The 18,510-nt window shown below is 45.7% G+C and overlaps 6 protein-coding genes across 6 annotated transcripts; 1 reads left to right on the forward strand and 5 right to left on the reverse strand.

Annotated features, from left to right (window-relative positions):
- Nucleotides 1-469: 469 nt before the first annotated feature.
- On the reverse strand, nucleotides 470-3,040 carry FPOAC1_005233 (uncharacterized protein; the record flags this gene model as incomplete). The annotated part of the gene is made up of 3 exons (XM_044849763.1): nucleotides 470-1,001; nucleotides 1,050-2,862; nucleotides 2,914-3,040. The coding sequence occupies 3 exons, from the start codon at nucleotides 3,038-3,040 to the stop codon at nucleotides 470-472; spliced, it is 2,472 nt and encodes an 823-aa protein (XP_044708473.1).
- A 473-nt stretch (nucleotides 3,041-3,513) lies between these two features.
- Nucleotides 3,514-4,849, reverse strand: FPOAC1_005234 (uncharacterized protein; the record flags this gene model as incomplete). Its single annotated transcript, XM_044849764.1, has 5 exons — nucleotides 3,514-3,519; nucleotides 3,557-3,682; nucleotides 3,735-3,934; nucleotides 3,982-4,279; nucleotides 4,325-4,849. The coding sequence occupies 5 exons, from the start codon at nucleotides 4,847-4,849 to the stop codon at nucleotides 3,514-3,516; spliced, it is 1,155 nt and encodes a 384-aa protein (XP_044708474.1).
- Nucleotides 4,850-6,216: 1,367 nt separating this feature from the next.
- Nucleotides 6,217-7,197, reverse strand: FPOAC1_005235 (uncharacterized protein; the record flags this gene model as incomplete). The annotated part of the gene is made up of 1 exon (XM_044849765.1): nucleotides 6,217-7,197. The coding sequence occupies one exon, from the start codon at nucleotides 7,195-7,197 to the stop codon at nucleotides 6,217-6,219; it is 981 nt and encodes a 326-aa protein (XP_044708475.1).
- A 1,480-nt stretch (nucleotides 7,198-8,677) lies between these two features.
- FPOAC1_005236 (uncharacterized protein) lies at nucleotides 8,678-10,155 on the forward strand (the record flags this gene model as incomplete). The annotated part of the gene is made up of 3 exons (XM_044849766.1): nucleotides 8,678-8,746; nucleotides 8,812-9,068; nucleotides 9,624-10,155. 3 exons carry the CDS (start codon nucleotides 8,678-8,680, stop codon nucleotides 10,153-10,155), a joined length of 858 nt encoding a protein of 285 aa, XP_044708476.1.
- A 235-nt stretch (nucleotides 10,156-10,390) lies between these two features.
- FPOAC1_005237 (uncharacterized protein) lies at nucleotides 10,391-11,418 on the reverse strand (the record flags this gene model as incomplete). The annotated part of the gene is made up of 2 exons (XM_044849767.1): nucleotides 10,391-11,167; nucleotides 11,224-11,418. The coding sequence occupies 2 exons, from the start codon at nucleotides 11,416-11,418 to the stop codon at nucleotides 10,391-10,393; spliced, it is 972 nt and encodes a 323-aa protein (XP_044708477.1).
- Nucleotides 11,419-12,730: 1,312 nt separating this feature from the next.
- FPOAC1_005238 (uncharacterized protein) lies at nucleotides 12,731-15,526 on the reverse strand (the record flags this gene model as incomplete). The annotated part of the gene is made up of 1 exon (XM_044849768.1): nucleotides 12,731-15,526. The coding sequence occupies one exon, from the start codon at nucleotides 15,524-15,526 to the stop codon at nucleotides 12,731-12,733; it is 2,796 nt and encodes a 931-aa protein (XP_044708478.1).
- Nucleotides 15,527-18,510: the final 2,984 nt, after the last annotated feature.

Here is an 18,510-nt window from a genome sequence, read left to right on the forward strand (position 1 = left end):
TGTTCTTATTCTACTAGTTACCTCGGGTTGCCTGTTCAAGTTCCGCGGCAACGATACCGAGTTAAATCTGGGGATCTACAGATACGGGGCTCCGTATTAGGGGTTGAGGCGCCAATTACAAGTGACCAATATGATTGATGGACGCTGACGTATAAAAATCTGGGGAAGCCACGTGAGGGATCTTCCAGAAGCATTTTGGTGATTTAGTTAGTAGTTTGGAAGAATTCATGGTGGACAAGGTTCAACGGGAATTCGGTAGATACGACCTCGGGAGGTTAGAATTGATGTCATTTCCTCAATTAGCTTTCATGCGTTATACTAAGAGGACAAGATGAAGTATGTAGCAGAGATGAATCGTACTGGCTGATTGGCCATGTCTGTTGCGACACAATAATCCTCCTCAATTAAATAGTAATAATTACGCGGCCCTCTCTACATCTAATCTCATCAATCTTCATGTCTAACTCAATTATATCACCAATTTCCTCTTTGCTCCAGATAAAACCTCAGCACATCTTCTTGCGCTATCCGACTTCTTGCCCAAAATCCACAATGCTCTGATGCACTCATCCGCCTGCGCCAATCTCTCACCCACTTCACTCTTCGCCTCAAACATCCTTAAATCATTTGCCTCGCCCATCCAATAAATCGCCGCTTTTGAGAAGGCGCGTTCCAAGATGACGGTCCACGGTTCAGTCAGGATCATACTCTCGTTGAGCGTGTGGTGAAACTCCGAAGGCTGCGGTGTACTTGGTGTCGTCACGCGTGCGAGATCAGATAGCTCTTTAGCGCTGCGCTCGCGGACACGGAGTACCCATTTGCTATTTGTGCGGCTTTGAGCTTGTGCAGGAAGTCCGAGAGAGTTGCTGTCCACTTGGGATACCAGATCGGCAAGGAGGAGGACAGCGAGATGCATGGGCGCGGAGATGCAGATAAACCAGCTTTGGATGCGGCTTGGGATTGAGTCGTAGTTCTCAAGGAGCTCTCTAAAGAATGTTCCACTACCAATTGTTAGACAAAACGATAGCTAGTAGGAGGGTCGGACTTACTGAGTCATGTTCCAATACCGATAGACTCTCACAGACCGTTCAATAATTTCCTCCACCTTTTCAGGACTCTCGCCTTGCCGTAAAACAGTCTGGAGATAATGAACATGCCTAAACATCAAAACCTTGACGGGCGCTGATCTCGCGACGGCCTCGGCGGCCTCGTCATACGAACATGGCCAATGTACCACCAGTTTAGGCTTCTCTAAGCTATCCTGGATGAACAGCGGTACATTCCAGTCTTTGTCACCCGTCGCGTCGTCATGCTGGCTGTTGGCATCTACCACCACCACCGGCCTTTCAGCCATAGATGAACTGACTGTGTCAAGCATGACAGACAACCAATAAAGAAGACTGATTGTGCTTTGGTCTTCGGTACTCATCAGAGACAAAGTGACTGGTCTTTTGTTCTTGCGCGTCTTAGCTATGCCTCGTCTTTCGGCATCGTAGCGGTATTTTAAGACGTGCATTTTCCGAGCTGCACGTTCCATATAGATTGGGGGGCCATTGTTCTCGATGATATCAGCGATTTGCTCGGATAACGCGTCCGCATCAAAACTCCCACCTAAAGGAACAGATGTGGTCCAATCGTTTGCCTTGTCGTCTTGCGAGAGCGGCTTCTGGGTGAATCCAAAGATCATCTCTGCAGAAACAACTCGGAAAGATTCAACATCAGCAACGTCGTCGAGAGCTCTACGAGCTTGATCCCAGAGGTTTCGCTGAAGATGACGACCAAACTCTTCATTAACATCATCCATGTACTCATTCAGCGGATTCTCGTCGGTGTCTGCTAAGGAAGGGTATCGTTCTTTTTGACGATGGGACTCTTGAGCCCATTGTGTGGCAAATGCCATGATGGCTAAGTGGTAAGCTTTAGAAACCGCTACTTGCCGATGTTTCGATATGTGTATGAGCTGTGCAGACTGAGCCCCACGATCAACACTCAATGTCCGGCGAAGCACTCTATTTGACCATGAAGAGCCCCATTCTGCAGAAGATCGGGGCATGCTTGGACCTTTTGAACGCCCAAATGGACACGTAATTTCGTTAAGCCAGCATGTTAGGTTGTGTTCGAGAACGTCGTGATAGATATGTAGGAGATTTGATGAGATGAGCTGGTTGTTGGATCGGGCCATCATGCATTGATCGAGTGAGAAGGACGACAGAGAGCTGTGAGAACTGTTCTGGGTATCGCTTCCGGCCTGGGATACTCTTCGACGCTTTGTCCGTATGTTCCTGTCGTCGTAATCTACTGAACTATTTGGATTGTACGGTGAAAAGAAAGACTGTTCAGGTTCGTTTAGGTTGACCTCAGGGAGCTGCGTAAGTGGAAGGACGTTGAATTGTTCAGGTACGGCAGTGTCTGCTGTTTCTTTGAAGATATCAAAGGGCTCAGATGAACCATCTGATGGTATATTGATGTCATTGATGTTGACTTCGCAGAAGTTGGCGTCCAGAGGATTATTGTTCTGGTCTCCAAAGTCAAACGGTAACGAGTCGAGTGGGTTGTTCAAGAACGAGGGAACAGTGAACTCTTCCGAGAAGTCGAAAACTGGTGGAAGTGATTGAGACACGTATGATGCTGCAGTTGACTCACCGCCGACACTCGTATCGTCGGCGCCAACGGACGTTGTCGGCGATCGACTCGCCCCTGGAGACTTTCGCCTTGAAGGTATTATGCACTCGATGCTAGAATCTCCTCCAGCAGCAGCGGCCAAAGCATAAGAAACCTGGAGCTGGGTCCATGCCCAGTTCATAGTGCACTTTTTGTGAGTTTTGATACAATAAGAACAGGGTGATGATTGAACTAGCGGTGCTGGACAAAGTGTTAGTATAGAGTTGGAGTGCAGAGATAGATGGGACTGACGCTTCTCTCCAACGATCAACTTGCCATCGCGTAGAGGATCCATATCATCTGGATATTCCAGAGGCGGGGCATCGCAACCTCGCTTGGACTTTCTGCATTGATCGCAGGCGTATTGTTGTCTCTTCATTATGTCGATCCACTGATAGTACTTCACTACGATTTAGTAGAAAAGATGAAAGTCGTGGAAAGAACAAAATACGGATGAGGGAAGAAAAGGAGTGGGCGATCCTGACAGTTATCAAGTTCTCAATCCTACCCCAGTTCTACGTTACCCCCACATAGAGCCAACTAGTTCCGGATCCCCGGATTTCACCTGGTTAGACGAATTTGGGGCTCGAGAACTTAGGTTTCCCCGCGTTCTTTGCTGTTTTGGTCTAGTTGACGTGAAAATTTGAGAAGACGTTGGGCAGAAACTCTCATGGATTTTTTTGTTTCGTCAGCCTTACTTTGGCAACAATAGTCAATTTCTTCTACGTCGTAACATATATGGAGTTCAATTGTTGCAATTGGATTGCTCTGTGTAACCTACTAGTCTAAATAGTACAAAGTGTAACTACAAGATTGACTTATAAATCTCAGTCTCAACGTCCGTCCAAAGATTCAACACTTTGCTATCAGCAAACGGCAGAATCTGGGTACACACAATCCCAGCAACACCATGCTCGCGATCTGCCCACCACCAAAGATTCGCAAGTCCTGCCCACTGGACGGTGCTCTTCGATCGCCCAGTTGAGCCGCCATTCGTAAGCATGAAAGTCAATCCCCAGCCCTACTCAACAGTCAGAGGATAGTTCAACTGAAGGAAAAAGAAATGATCATACCTGGGGAGGATCGCCTTCGACCCCGTACAGCTCTCCAATACGGTTGGTCAGATCGGGCTTTGCGGCAGGAATCACTTGACGAGAAAAGTTGGGGAACTTCTCGATGCTGTTGCTGAACATGAGTTCGATTGTCTCTTGTTTTAAAACTCGATTGCCTGTCTTTGGGCACGCTCCGCCGTTGAGAAGCATTGTGAGCACCTCTGTACAAATTAGCGGCGGTCACTCTATTGTTGACGCTCCTACGTACTTCCATACTGCTGCGGTTGTGCAAACATGCCAGCACCACCGCTGTTAAAGATTGAAGCAATTTCAGATTCATTGTTGGGATCAATGACCAGGGGAAGGCGTTGCAAGTGGTCCCGAATGCGAAGCTTTCCGTCTGGATCTCTTTGATGCATATAAGCTAGCTTGGAACGCATCGATTCTTCAGGGAACATGGACATGTTTGTAATGCCCAAGGGCTGGAAAACATGTTTCTGCAGGTAGTTGTTCAGACTAAGGCCACTGACACGTTCGACAGCAATGCCGGCCCAATCGATACCCGTCTGTACATGTTAGCAAGTTCTCTACTAGAAACAACAGTGACTTACTCCATATTCCCAACCTTCGCCAGGTTGAAAGAGGAGAGGAAGTGAGATTATATCCTCGATCCTTCCAGAGAACTCATCAACACCGGCTGGTTGAGTCCAATCTCGAAGTCGTTCATTGAAGAATGTATACCCAAAACCAGCAGTGTGTGTCAACAACATTCGCAACGTGATTAGATTCTTTTTGTCTTCAAAGGTTCCATCAGGTTTCAGAACTTTGAGGCTTTTTAGCTCTGGCAAGATATTCTCTGTATGTTCACCATCATCGAGCTTAAGCTTTCCTTGTTCGACGAGCTGCATACAAGCGATGCCTGCCAGCATCTTTGTGCACGAGGCTATCCAGAAGATGTTGTCAAGAGTCATTGGCTCTTTGGTGCCCAAGCCCCGTGTGCCTGCCGAGTGAGCGAATATCTCACCATTGCGATCGACAAGTACAATGGTTGTACCGGGAACATCAGTAGTCTGATCGGCACAGGCATTGTCAATAATAGACTTGATCTTGGATGTAGCTTGGGCGTCGAGAGGCATGATTGCTGAAAGTGATCTTGCCAGAGTCAATAATATGTTTGGGTTGATGAGGTATTATACAGCGTAAAGCTGTGTATATATACTAGATAGCTAACTATATAACTCATATAGATCAAGGTTTGACCTAAGTATGTATACTAGACACGACGAATCACTGATAGACATGTGACTGCGAACAGACACTGTCACCTTTCAGCTCCTGCAGCCTTGTTCATGTGCCGGCAGGCATAGAGACTATTGGCAGTAGCTGTTGACCATTTGCTTCGCTTAGAGCTCTTCCTCTGATATCGACACAGGCCTCTGGTTATAAACCCCGCACCCCACATCGTAAACGTCAACCCTGTCTACATAGTAGTCAGACGTCGATCCCTGCCTCTTGAGTTGCGGAACCGTGTCCGCAACACCCAAAGAGCAACAGTGCACAGACGGAACCCTTGACAAGTGCGGGGTAAGTAGAAGCAACAATCAAGGTTGTTCCCAAAGAACCTTTCTCCGTGCCCTCGGTATCTGTAAGGGTCCAGGGGTTTTGCTCAACTTTAAATGTTTCCCTTTTCCTTGTTCAAGCATGGTGACTCGTATTTGCCATGTGACTCTGGTATTTTACGCTCAGATACTTGGCAGTGGAGAAGTTCAGTCAAATCGACTCCATCTATCTAGATACTAAGAACCCAGCCAATTATCAGTATCAAAGGTGGATTTGAGGTGATTTTGCTGATGTCCACGGTATTCGGACAAAAGGTGAGAGTATATGGTCTAACTCAAAACATGTTTACAGCACATACGACCAAAGGTAGTGGAAAATACGGGATCCCGTCCGCTCTCCCATAGTCAAGCCACTAACCGGCGGATTAGTAGTTGGGTCGGTGACGACCAGCGAATCCCCGCTGTTGTATGTTTTTTGCTATAGCGGACTCTAACCTCAATTTTGTATGAGATTTAGTTATCAGGCAAACCACAAAGTTTCCAGTGCAAGCTTGCAGACAGTAGTACTTTTTTAGTGCTCTGCCTAGGATCTAATTTTTCACCTCTGTTATTAGTAGAAAAAAGCCCTGCACAGTATTAGTAAGAACTTCCGAAGAGTCAGTCCAAGTATTATATGGTTGTTGTCATGTCACGTTGAGATATTTTTGGATGTTCATGTAGAGGTAAACCATTTTATTTGCCAGGCAATAATCAATCTAGTTACTCCGTGTAAATGCTCATTTTTCCAACGGCCAGCGTCAGAATGGTCTGTTACCACCAGGCTCAGTCAGACTCATTTTCCCAAACTCCAAAACTCCAAAACAAAGGAAAGTACAAAGGAAAAGGTGATTGTGACTCTTGCGTCACCTTACCACCACCCCGCCACTTCACCTTACACCACCGGCCTAAGCCTTGATAATGTACTGGCGCATGCCAGAGTTCTTGGCCTTGCCAAGAGTCTCGATCTTGAGACCGACCGAGATGGTCAGCTCGTGGATCTCAGCCTCGTAGCGCTTCCAAGACTTGAACATCTGGTAGACGGTGCCAGCAGGAACCTTGATGTTGAACTCCTCGCAGAACATGTTCTGGTTGGCGGTGACATCGAAGTAGTGCATGGCCTTGGAAAGCTTGCTTTCGACCGTCCAAGCAAGCTTGGGGTTAGCCCCCTTGATACCAGCATGGTCCTGGAGACCCTGAAGGTAATTGGTGAAGAAAGCATCGTATTCTTCAGTTTGGTAAGCGGCGTGAGTGCTGCTAGCTTCGGCACCGGTGGGACCGTCCTGTCCAACGATCAGACGATCGTCGGCAGTGAAGTGGCCCTTGAACTCGATGCAGCGATCTTTAGCCATACCATCGGGAGCATTGTAGAAGATGCTACCAAGAGAGAGGAAGAGGCGAGCGATGGGGCGAGTCTGCTTGAAGTAGACATCACCCTGCTCAAAGCTGCCCCAGAGACCAATGCACTTGACACCAGGGAAGGTGGCCTTGGCCTTGGCAATGTGCTCGACTAGAGAGTCCCGAGAAAGGTCGAGAGCGACGTAGACGCATTCCTTACCTTGAGCAATGAACTCTCGAACATAGGGCTCGAACTTCTTGCTGTTGGCGGCACCGAGGTCGATGATGTGAGTTCCAGCCTTGAGCTCGCTTACCACCTTGGCAGCGGTAGCCTCGATGATGGACATCTCGTCGGTAGTCTGGTAAGACTTGTCAGCAATGGCGTTCCACTTGTCCATACCGGTGGTGTAAGCAACTTCCTTTGGGAAATCGCCCTTACCAGCAAAGGCCTTGGGGAGTTGATCGTCAACGAAAGTGAGGTTGATAGTGCTGCCTCCGATGTCGATGACTTCGCAGTCGACGGAATAAGCGGTGGAACTGAAGGAAGACATTTTGTCTGATTTCTTGTGTGTTGAGAGTAGAAGAGATAGGTTGCTTGTTGATGAGGTTTTTGAGTCGTTGAGTTGTGAAAGTAGTGGCTGTGATGTTGGTTGTGTGTTGACTTGTTGTCAGGAGGTTTTGTGATGAGGAAAGAGAATTGGATTTCGAGGGGGGGGGGATTGTGAGGTATTTATACTCTGGAAATGTCAAAAACGATGAATTCTCTCAGTTGTAGTATCTTCCTCAACATAATCTGTGTTTCTAGAGAACAGGAGGATGTTCGTTGTTCTCGATAGTTGTTTAAACATCAAAGCTCGTGCGTGCGCTGGCACAAACCACTAAAACAAAGGACAGTGCTATACTTACACTAGAACTGTAAGGGTGCGTGAATGGACAAGCTTGTACAATAAAGAAATACCGAAATACGTGCATGTTCATTATATCGAGCAACATAACAGATAGATCCGTTGTGCTTGCCGCAGTAGCTAGGTAGGCTGTTTGACAAGAATTACCAATTTCACTCTTAGGATATTGAAAGGCCCCTTCGAAACACCAACCTTGTACTAGGAAAAGAAATTTCCCATGTACGACTGGCATCTGACTGTAAGATGATTAGAGCGCTCAGATACAAGCTCAATTGGCATTCGGACTTAATCATTTTGATGTCTAATGTAAAGGTACCATTCATAAGCTCAAGAAGATCCATTTAGTAATAGTACCTGTGATAGCTATGAAAATTGAGTACAGAAAAGAGATAACTTCAGGCCGTCAAACAATTTTGCTGTCCTGCGTGTTCATGGCGTTGAAGAAGACAATCGGCTACTGATGGAATGGGTTGACACGAGCGGATGCACCTTGATGCAATTTACTTATGAGCCACAGAAATACAGCATTGGTCGATTACAAGGAACAGGAAGTCATTAGAGCACATTCTATAATGTATATTGAAGTAATTGTTCATGGAGGTCGTTGATGAGGATTTACCAGGCACAACTTGAACAACCCCGCAAGATGTCTAATTCCTTTGTTCATTTTGAAATGTTACGTATCTAAACGGAAAAAAAGAAATAATTGACGGTGCAAAGTAAATACATCATCGCTATCTGAGTGGGTGATTACGTGGAACGGCCAGTGGGCTGATATTGCTATATCTCTGGGCCTTTTATATCCGCTTTCTTTCTCATAGATCAAGATTTGTAATACGTCTTCGATAACTATTCCTCGGTACCACTGTCGATAAATCAGCGGTCGGATTTTGTATCCTATATCCGACGATCTGTCATCCTCGGAGAATTGAGTACCTCAAAAACGGAGTTGTGATGTGGAGTGTCGAGTCATGGTTCGGCATTTTGTTATTGACACCATTCGAATAAGCCGAGACTATTAATACCGAAACCTGTAAGATATTAAATATATAAGAGGATCCCGCAAGTTTACACAAGCCTGGAATTATTTTTCTCCTGAAGTGACAATTCCACTAGCGAAAACAAAATGTCTCGTTACGCAAAAGATCAACCCAGCGGTTTGAAGAATACGACCGAGAGAGTTGCTATAGTTGGAGTGAGTCATATATAAACAGTTAAATATTTCTTCACTTGGACTAAAGCACTAACTCATCAATCCAGGCAGCCGGCACCATTGGAGCATACATCACAGCTGCTCTTCTTCAGACGGGAAACCACACTATCACGGCACTCACTCGCGAGAATAGTACCAACATACTCCCCAACGGCGTCATTGCCGCATATATTGACTATAATGATGAATCCAGCATTGTATCTGCCCTCAAGGACCAGCAGTTTCTTATTATCACCATGGCTCCTACCGCACCTCGAGATACCCATAGAAAACTTGTTCAAGCAGCCGCCAAGGCCGGCGTACCGTACATCATGCCTAATGGCTTCATGGGAGATATTGAACCATTGTGTTGAATTTTATCGTGTTGAAAGCTACGGCGTTAATTACAAGCTTTTTCCCTTCCTCCCCAGAACCTTCCCCAGTCCTTTAACTTTGCAGTTGATGTTGATGTTGATATTGATAAGGAAATATTTAATAACTAACCTTTAGAAGGAATAACAAGAGCTTTTATAGTAATCATTATGATTCTAACTTTATAAGTCATAATATATACCTTCAGACTGGACCTTTATCAGCATCTAGGTTTAAAAACTGTATTTTTTTATAAGTTGATTTTAAATGTATACTTCGGGACTTACGCCTTAAAAATCACCAAATAATAGGGAGATATTGAACAAGTCAAACTAGGCGAAGACATCCTCCTTGGGCCTGCTGCCAAAGCCAACAGGGACGAGATCGAAAAGCTGGGCATGCAATGGGTCACCATTTGTTGCGGCTTCTGACTATTATTTGGTGATTTTCAAGGCGTAAGTCCCGAAGTATACATTTAAAATCGTTGCGGCTTCTGGTATGATTACAGTCTTGCTGGCGGAGAGCAACGCTTCGGCTTCGATTTAGATAATCGCTCTGTCACTTTCTACGATGATGGGACAACCAAGAACTCTACTTCAACTTTGTCACAAGTTGGAAGAGCAGTGGCAAAGATTCTCAGCCTGAAGGAGCTCCCTGTCAACGAAGAAGACAACAGTCTTACCTTCTCGAGCTTTCTGAACAAGCCTGTCAATATCAAGAGCTTTACGATCAGCCAAAAGGACATGTTCGAAAGCGTCAAGCGAGTGACTGGTACTTCTGATGCTGACTGGATCATCACCTACGAATCAACCAAAAAGCGATATGAAGAGGGTATGAGCCTAGTCAAGAGCGGTAACATGGTTGGGTTTAGTAAGCTGCTTTATGCGAGAGCTTTCTTCCCTGAAGATCCCAGTGATCTCTCGGCAAAATCACAAAATGACTTACTTGGTTTACCAGAGGAGAGCTTAGGTGACGCTACGAAGGCTGGGATTGATCTGGTCAAGGTTTTGAAAGGTCTTACTGAGAGGATGGCGTCCTGAAGAAGAACTATGGAGAATAAAACGCTACTCTGTGGCACCGTATTACCACGGCTTTAGTATATGACAGAGACTGGTGGTGGGACTAGCGATGGTGGGTGGAAGAACAATATTGTGTACAGTGATAGATAGTGTACAGTCAATTACAAAATTTGTGTATAACGTTTTTATACATGAACAATATGCTTGTTCTGCAGATCAAAGAAATACTGAAATTCCGGTCTTATTTGACTTGCACTCAATTGAAAGAGCCACCATTCTGTAACCAGTTCGCGCACTCTTCTCCAAGTTCCTCATTTGCCTTGTCCAAGTATCTCTTGTTATCCTCCTCAGACAACACATCCTTCCATCGACCATTAGAACCTTTGTGCACAAAGTCCTTGGCACCATTCTTCCATGCCAGTTCGGACTGAGGCGGCGCAGCCAGTTCTGCATGTTCTTTCATCCAGTCAAAAGTACAGTGCTCAACAACATCCTTGAACTTGTCCTCGGGCATATCCGGTGTTTCGAGGAACTTGGCGATCTTTCGAATCTCACCTTCGAGATCTTTCTTGAGGTCGTTGAAGTGGACCAGCATGAGGTTAGGCTGGTCACGGCGCTCCCACCATCCTCGGATGTGGCTCCAGAAAGGCCAGCAGATTGTAGGGCGGGTGTCGTCTTCGATCAGATCAATCAACATGTCCCTTGGGTTCTCGCTCGGCCGCTGGAAGGGAGTCACTCCAGTGTTTTCGAAAAAGCTATAAAAGGTGGGTGTTGCAGTGTAAAAGTGGTGATGACAACTCCAAATCATGTCACGACCGTCGCGGGCGATGAAGATGTACTTGACTTTAGGGTCCCACACGAGACTATCGACGGGCAAGTGTGTCTTCATGAAGCGTCTGTGTGTCTGAGCCTCAACCATGTCAAGCATGACTTCCCTGGGAATGATACGTATATCAACCCATGGTGATAAAGTGCCTGCTGCAATTGTTGGGTCACCTTGGTGGATGAGCTGAGACACGATTTGTTGTACCCACTGGATCAAGTGATTAGCGACCATATCATAGCTTGGGATAATGGTAGATAACATACTGTTGTTCCTGATTTTGAGTAGGTTGCAATAATGATATCATCTGATCTGAGCTTGACATCGTTCCAGACCGTAGAGTCCATGTGATGGTTGTTGACCTCACGAGTCTTTTGAGGTATCTTGATGGAGTCGCCGTTCATGGTAGCCATGGTAATGTTTGTTGTAGGGGTCAATGGCGATGGGAGTAGTTGCTTCATTCGAAGGGGTATACAGTGGCTTTTATAACTCCATGTTGAACCCAACCTGACATCACTTGGTTTTCATATTATGGCTGAGCAGGATCCATGCAGGTCAGACAAAAGGATTCGGCCCCTTGTTAGTGTCGGATGTCGGACAAGATTCTCGTCAACTTCACTTCGGTTTCGGAACTCGCTGACAAGACTCTCATCATGATAGGTCAATGAACAGACTAAATGGCCAGGAGCGGCAATGATCGGCGAAATTTGGCTAAGAACCAACTCACGACCAGTACAACAGATGTTTACAGGGTTTACTTCAGCCTTACCAGTGGCGGACTTGATGTTAGTTCGGATTAGAAACAGGCCGGGCGATGACGCTGGGCTAGCGGAGGGTGGAACTGAGTTGAGCCTGATAAACGGCGGTGAACCAGTCATGTTAAAGGTGACACGTTGATAGAGTGTCCCTCTTCCAACATTTCGTTCATTTTGAAAATGAGGGTGTGTTTGAATCCTTGAGTACTACGTACGGTCAACAGTCTTTCTGGTCTCTGACGTCTATACTTTGAACATGGTTCATACCAGAGGAGAATAATAAGATGATCTATGAGAACATAGAGCTGGCTGTAAAGTATGATTTGTTGATTGGTAATCCGAGTAACTACAATTACTTTTGGGGTCCTTTGTACAAAAGTACTGATCGAAAGGCAGACAGCAGCACGGGTCAGCGGTTAAAACGGCTCTGAGAAGGGCACTGCTGACTAGTGCTGTCTGAAAAGCAAATATGATCAGCGCTAGCAACCAAGCAACCCGTTCAACTGAGGAACCTTTTAGTACCAGTCGTCACTTCCAGACCTGAAAATCAGTGGATGCGTTTTGGTAGCCTGGCTATTAGGAAGAGATTGCGGAGTTGCTAAGCAAAAACTGCGGCTAGTGCTGATATATACAAGACGTTTTGACCAACTCGGCGTCAGCTTTTAGTTAAAGCAAGCCGGGACTAAACTGAAATCGCAGTGTGATCTAAACCAAGGAAGCGGCGGCCGTCCTTCGAGAGTTCGTTTTGTGTGTCATCCATTCGAAATAGCTAACTATGATAGAAGTAACAGGGCCGGATTATGATGGATTTGATTGACCCTAATCACATACACCTAAAACTAAAACCATGGTCTATAGATTTGACATGCAGTATATCATTAAGTGCATCATTGATATGCTCCGCAGAATATAACGCGAGGGTGCGATCGAAACCAAATACGTTTTCAATATATACAGTTAGAATCTGTGTTATAGTCTATCGTCTAGTTATGTTACAGAACATTTTATCTCATTCCCATTAAGCACAGTGTGGGCATTGGAAGCAAGAGACGTCATCCCAAACACCATCTCTCGAGTGATCCGGCCAAGCTCTAAACTTCTGGGACTCGAGGACAATAGGTGAGAACATGCATCTACCATCCTTGTATCCAGATCCCTTGCAATCATCCCTCGTACGGCAGATAGCAGCACACTTTGCAGGTGAACTCTGGTCTGGGTATCTGTCCAGAGACTCCCTCCACTCCAGTTCCCAGAAGCCTTGATAGTTACACAAAGCACCGTCCTTGTTCGATGTCACACGTTGACAAACGTCGCCTTGTTCGTAGGAACAGGTTATGTCGCGAGTAATAGGCGCGGGAGTTTCCTGACAGGTTGGGCATGCCCAGCAGGACTTATGTGTCCATGTAGCGTGTTCGAAGCTGCGTTCATTGTTGATGGTGAAATCAGCCGCGGTGATCTTCTTGGCGGTGAAGAGACAGCGGTTTTCAGTCTGCCAGTATCCAGCAGATTCACAATTCTTCATGGTTTGGCAGATGGCAGCACACTGCTCCAGAGTATCCTGATAAGGGTAGTCTTCACGGCTTTCCTTCCACTGAGCACCTATAAACTTGGCGCCGTAAGCGCAGAAGGTGCCGGCCTCTAGCTTCCCTGGGGCCATGGTACATGATTGACCACGGTTGAAGAGACAGACTTCAGCAGGTGTCGTCGTGGTCTCGGGCTGTTGAGAAGTACGTGTAGCCAGTGTAGTGGGTTGAGAGTCAACGGGCGCCATAGTTGTCGTAGGGAAAGACAGCTCAGGAACAGAAATAAGGTCAAAGTCACATTCGGGATCGGCCCAGACAGCCCTGTAAGCAGCTTGCTCATCAGTCACCAGAGTATCCCACGTGATGCGGTTGTCAGCGAAGAGACAGTAACCTGGGTTTTGGTATTTGTTCCAAGTCACAAACGCAACCGCCTTGCAGTCGCGAATACCATCGCAAACCTGTCTACAGTCTTTCAGACTGCTCTGCTTGGGGAAGGTCGTGTGGTCAGCCTCATAGGGACCACCATTGCCACTGTATTGACCGACATAGCCACAGACAATGTTTCTTGTCTCTGTAGGAGAGGCCTCCATGGTCCGAGTCCTGGTTTCTTCGGGCGCAGTGGTGGAAGAGACTTCTGCTTGAGAGTGGGTCATTGTTGGCGGATTGAAAAGTGGTGGCAGAGAACAATCGTTGCACTGGAAACACCTCTGTTCATTCCAGAAACCTTGGTTTGGTGCTGTACTGTCCAGAGTCTGTATCTCAGACTTAGGAATCAATACATCAGTGAAACGACACTCTCCATTAACCAGAGCGGACGACTTGCAGTCGGGTAGGTACTGGCAGATTTCAGCACAGTTCTCACTGGTGAACATCTCAGGGTGGAGGTTCTCAGGGACTGTGTAGGTAGGGCCACTGTAGATACCGCGAACACTGCAAGTCCAGTCGCGTTCGAATGCATCTCCTTTTGGAATACACATAGGAGAACACAAGGTCTCTGAGGGAGAAGGAGCGTCTCTCGTGGGGACAGGAGTACCAGGTGTACCAGGTGTACCAGAAGTGAAAGTTGTAGCAGGTCCGACAGGAGTAACGGGAATGACGGGAGTGTTGACTGAAGTGCCAGGTGTAGGGGTGGATTCCCCCTCTTCTGACTGGGTCATGGCCGTACTAGGCTTGGGGACTATGGGAGGAACGGTAGATGAAGCCATTGGAGTGCTAGGCGTTGTAGTGGCTTCCTCATTCTGAGATTGTGTCACAGCCGTGTTGGGTTCGGGGATTATGGGAGGGATGGTGGATGAGGCAGTCTCCTCAGTGCTCTGGTCAGAGGGAGGTTGAGTATGTGATGTGAACTCAGTATCTGTGTTCTGGGACCCGTCTGTCGGTTGATTAGGGTTTCCAGCTGTCTCTGTGGGAAACTTGACACCTGATACAGTAGTCTGATCAACGTCGGAGGGGGAGGCTTCGCTGGTTGAATGGATCGGCTCTTCGCTAGCAGTCTCGGGGGATCCTGTGGTGACAGGTGCTTTAGATGTGGTTACAGGATCAACTGCAGGTGTCCCAAAGTCAAGCTTGACATCGCCAATGGTTTGGGGAGTGACTTGGTTCGAAATAAAGATCGAGTCGACAAGGATCATAGAAATACCATTGCCAGTGCAGGACATGGAGATGGAGAAGACGGCAGAAGCAGAGTCGGCAATGACAGTGGTGAGAACATGGTTCCACGAGACACTTACACCGCCATTGCTGGAAAGAGAGCTGGAGTAGAACTGTGTATTGCCCAGTGAAGCACTGACAGTACAAGCCTGGCTACCACCAGAGGCGACAATGTAGTAAAACTGGACAGTATATCGACTCCTTGCACCAGTGTTTAAAGAGTTGAGCATCTGGAAGATACTAGCCATGGAGCCAAGGTCACGCTTGCCGGATGGGTTTCCAGATGCTGTTAATGAAGCACAACCATTGTCCAAGCTGCCGTCTTCCTTGAAACATCCACCCTGATGAAACTTGACATCGCCAGTCCCTTGGAAGTTTTGAAGGAACGTAGGAGGGTTGTTGAGGTCAGGTCCGCTGAACCCACCGCCTGTAAGAGTGTTGGTGACGACGGTCTCTTCTTCTTGTGTAGGTGTACTTGATTGAGGAAGAGTCCCACTTGACGTTTCGCTGATGGCGATAGAAGGAACGGAAGAAGTAAGAGAAAGGCTCTGCGCAGCTGAAGTTGAGTGCCCGGGCTTACAAGGGCTAGCAACCGCGAGGTTAGCTATGGCCAAGCCGATAAGAGCAATCATGGACTGCATGTTGAAAGGGTCTGGATAATGACCACAAGAAGGGTCGAACGAACGAGTGAATGAGACCTTATTTTGCGAACGAAAAAGAGGAACAGCAACTGGGAAAACGTGGGTTTGTTATGTAGTCGACCCCTTAACCTTAGCAAGTAGCTATTTTACTCTGCTCAGAACAAAACGACTAGTTCGTGGTCGAGAATCGCACTTTTCTTCTTAGTTCCAGGGTCCAAAGAGCTCTATTGATAACTATTGACAGCCTCAGCGGGCCTTTTAGATGGGTTTTACTGCAGGTACAAGTCTAGAGCTTCTTCGCTAAGCTTAGTCGATGATAGTGTTGGCCGACAAAGCAATAGTGGCTTTATTTGAAACCCACTTTACGTTGAAAAGCCGCTTAACCTCAGCTACGCCAGGGGAAATGAGAATTCAATAGTCACTACTAATTCACTGAAGGCACTTGTAATTCTCCAAATAATCAATTACCGTATCTTTCAAGTTATATTTCTCTTAACCTTGTTTTTAAGCTAACTTATCTTGTTCATCTTTCGAAGCTAGCTTAGTAGAACAGTGAATAATGCAGTACTTCAGCACTTCTTATCAAGAATGGACTTTGTCCTAAAACCTTGGACTCGCGGTTGTAAAGGCTAATGCTTCTGGCTCTATGGTTGTTGATAATTACCACATAAATGTTATTTGCTACTGGTAGACATACTACATCATATGTCGACCATCGCATCTTGTTGCCACATGCTGAAATAAATCGATTACTACCTATTCTTTCCATCTGTACATAGTAAACACGGAACATCCACGTTTTTGTTAATTTATAATTTTTCTTTACAAAAACGGAGAGTTTTGATAGGCCCGGCACTGCACCATCCTAGCAGAAATACCAATGAGAACCACGTTTTGCTAGTCGCAGTTGTTTGAGATATCGACAGGGTTGGACAATTGTGATGCACTAGCTGGGAATGGAAGGAGGGTCGAAGTTACCCCAGGTTTGACAAGGGCCGTCACGCCTCCATCCCCAGACCTCGGCATATCGAGTTTAAGTGCCTCACTATAGCATTGCCGTATCGGAGAGTTATTGCTGGGCGGTATGGGACGGGGAAAGAAACTCTACTGGACGCGAGTGTCCTAGGTATGAGAGTGATTGATCATGATCACACAAGTTGAAAAGTCCAAAAACAACTGAAGAACTGGACTTCCTTGATCCGACTATGACAAACCGCCTTGTAAAACGAGGTCAGAAAGATCTGAATTACGATGACTACGGGGGTTCGGTAGGTACAAGGTCTGTCAAGATAGTCCAACTTGTAGTCAGTCACTGCTGGCGAGACTTTAGCCAGACACCGGCCAAGATAGATGAAGGAAACAACTAGCACGAGAGACTGAACCCCCGAAACGCCAGACGGTTGAGTTTGGCAAGGCTTGCGAAAATGCAATGCAATCACAACTTAGCCAACCTTGGCAAAATTGATGACTCCCAAACCAAGGGCCTTGACTAAGATCCTCAACGAGGTCCGATCGAAGTTGGGCACACACGCCTTCAGGTTTTCTTTAAAGATTCTCCAATTGGTTCAAGAACTTGTTTCGGCATCCACGAGGTGTGTTATTCGGGCGGTTAATGGTGGAATGGCATCTGTTTTGTGAGTCGCCGATCGCAAGTTTGTTGGACGTCTTGTAACGGACCCTTCAATTTACTCATCACTGAAGTGTGAGCAAAGATACCGAGGCCCGTTGTCTGCCATGTTGGCTTCCATTCCATTCGCAAGATAAGCTAAGATTAGTTTAGTGTCTCTCCAAATACTCAAGCTTACGGCTACGGAAGGCCACAGGGGGCAGTGTCCCAAAAGTGCGGATGCGATGTTTTTTCTGTTAGGTTGACGCCGATGTCAGGATGACTATATGGTTTAGATGCATAATTATCCTAATTAGGACTAGTCTGCTGACTAATCAAAAAATATGCATTTAAACAGAAGGTCTTTATAGCGCATTTAGTAGCTATAGCACTATTAATTATAGCGCACTTAGCACTATTAATTACAGCGCATTTAGCACTATTAATTATAGCGCATTTAGCAGCTATAGCACTATTAATTACAGCGCACTTAGCACTATTAATTATAGTGCATTTAGCAGCTATAGCACTATTAATTATAGCGCATTTAGCACTATTAATTACAGTGCACTTAGCACTATTAATTACAGCGCATTTAGCACTATTAATTATAGCGCATTTAGCACTATTAATTATAGTGCATTTAGCACTATTAATTACAGCGCATTTAGCACTATTAATTATAGTGCACTTAGCACTATTAATTATAGCGCACTTAGCACTATTAATTATAGCGCATTTAGCACTATTAATTATAGTGTATTAAGTACTATTAATTATAATGTATTTAGTAGCTATAGCACTATTAATTACAGCGCACTTAGCACTATTAATTATAATGCATTCAGCAGCTACAGCACTATTAATTACAGCGCACTTAGCACTATTAATTACAGCGCATTTAGCACTATTAATTACAGCGCACTTAGCACTATTAATTATAGTGCATTTAGCAGCTATAGCACTATTAATTACAGCGCACTTAGCACTATTAATTATAGTGCATTTAGCAGCTATAGCACTATTAATTATAGCGTACTTAGCACTATTAATTACAGTGCATTTAGTACTATTAATTATAGTGCACTTAGCACTATTAATTATAGCGCACTTAGCATTATTAATTACAGCGCATTTAGCACTATTAATTACAGCGCACTTAGCACTATTAATTATAGCGCACTTAGCACTATTAATTATAGTGCACTTAGCACTATTAATTATAGCGCATTTAGCACTATTAATTATAGTGCATTCAGCAGCTATAGTATTATTAATTACAGCGCATTTAGCACTATCAATTATAGCACACTTAGCACTATCAATTACAGCGCATTTAGCACTATCAATTACAGCGCACTTAGCACTATCAATTATA

This window comes from Fusarium poae, chromosome 2, assembly GCF_019609905.1.
Source record: "Fusarium poae strain DAOMC 252244 chromosome 2, whole genome shotgun sequence".
Lineage (NCBI taxonomy): Eukaryota > Fungi > Ascomycota > Sordariomycetes > Hypocreales > Nectriaceae > Fusarium > Fusarium poae.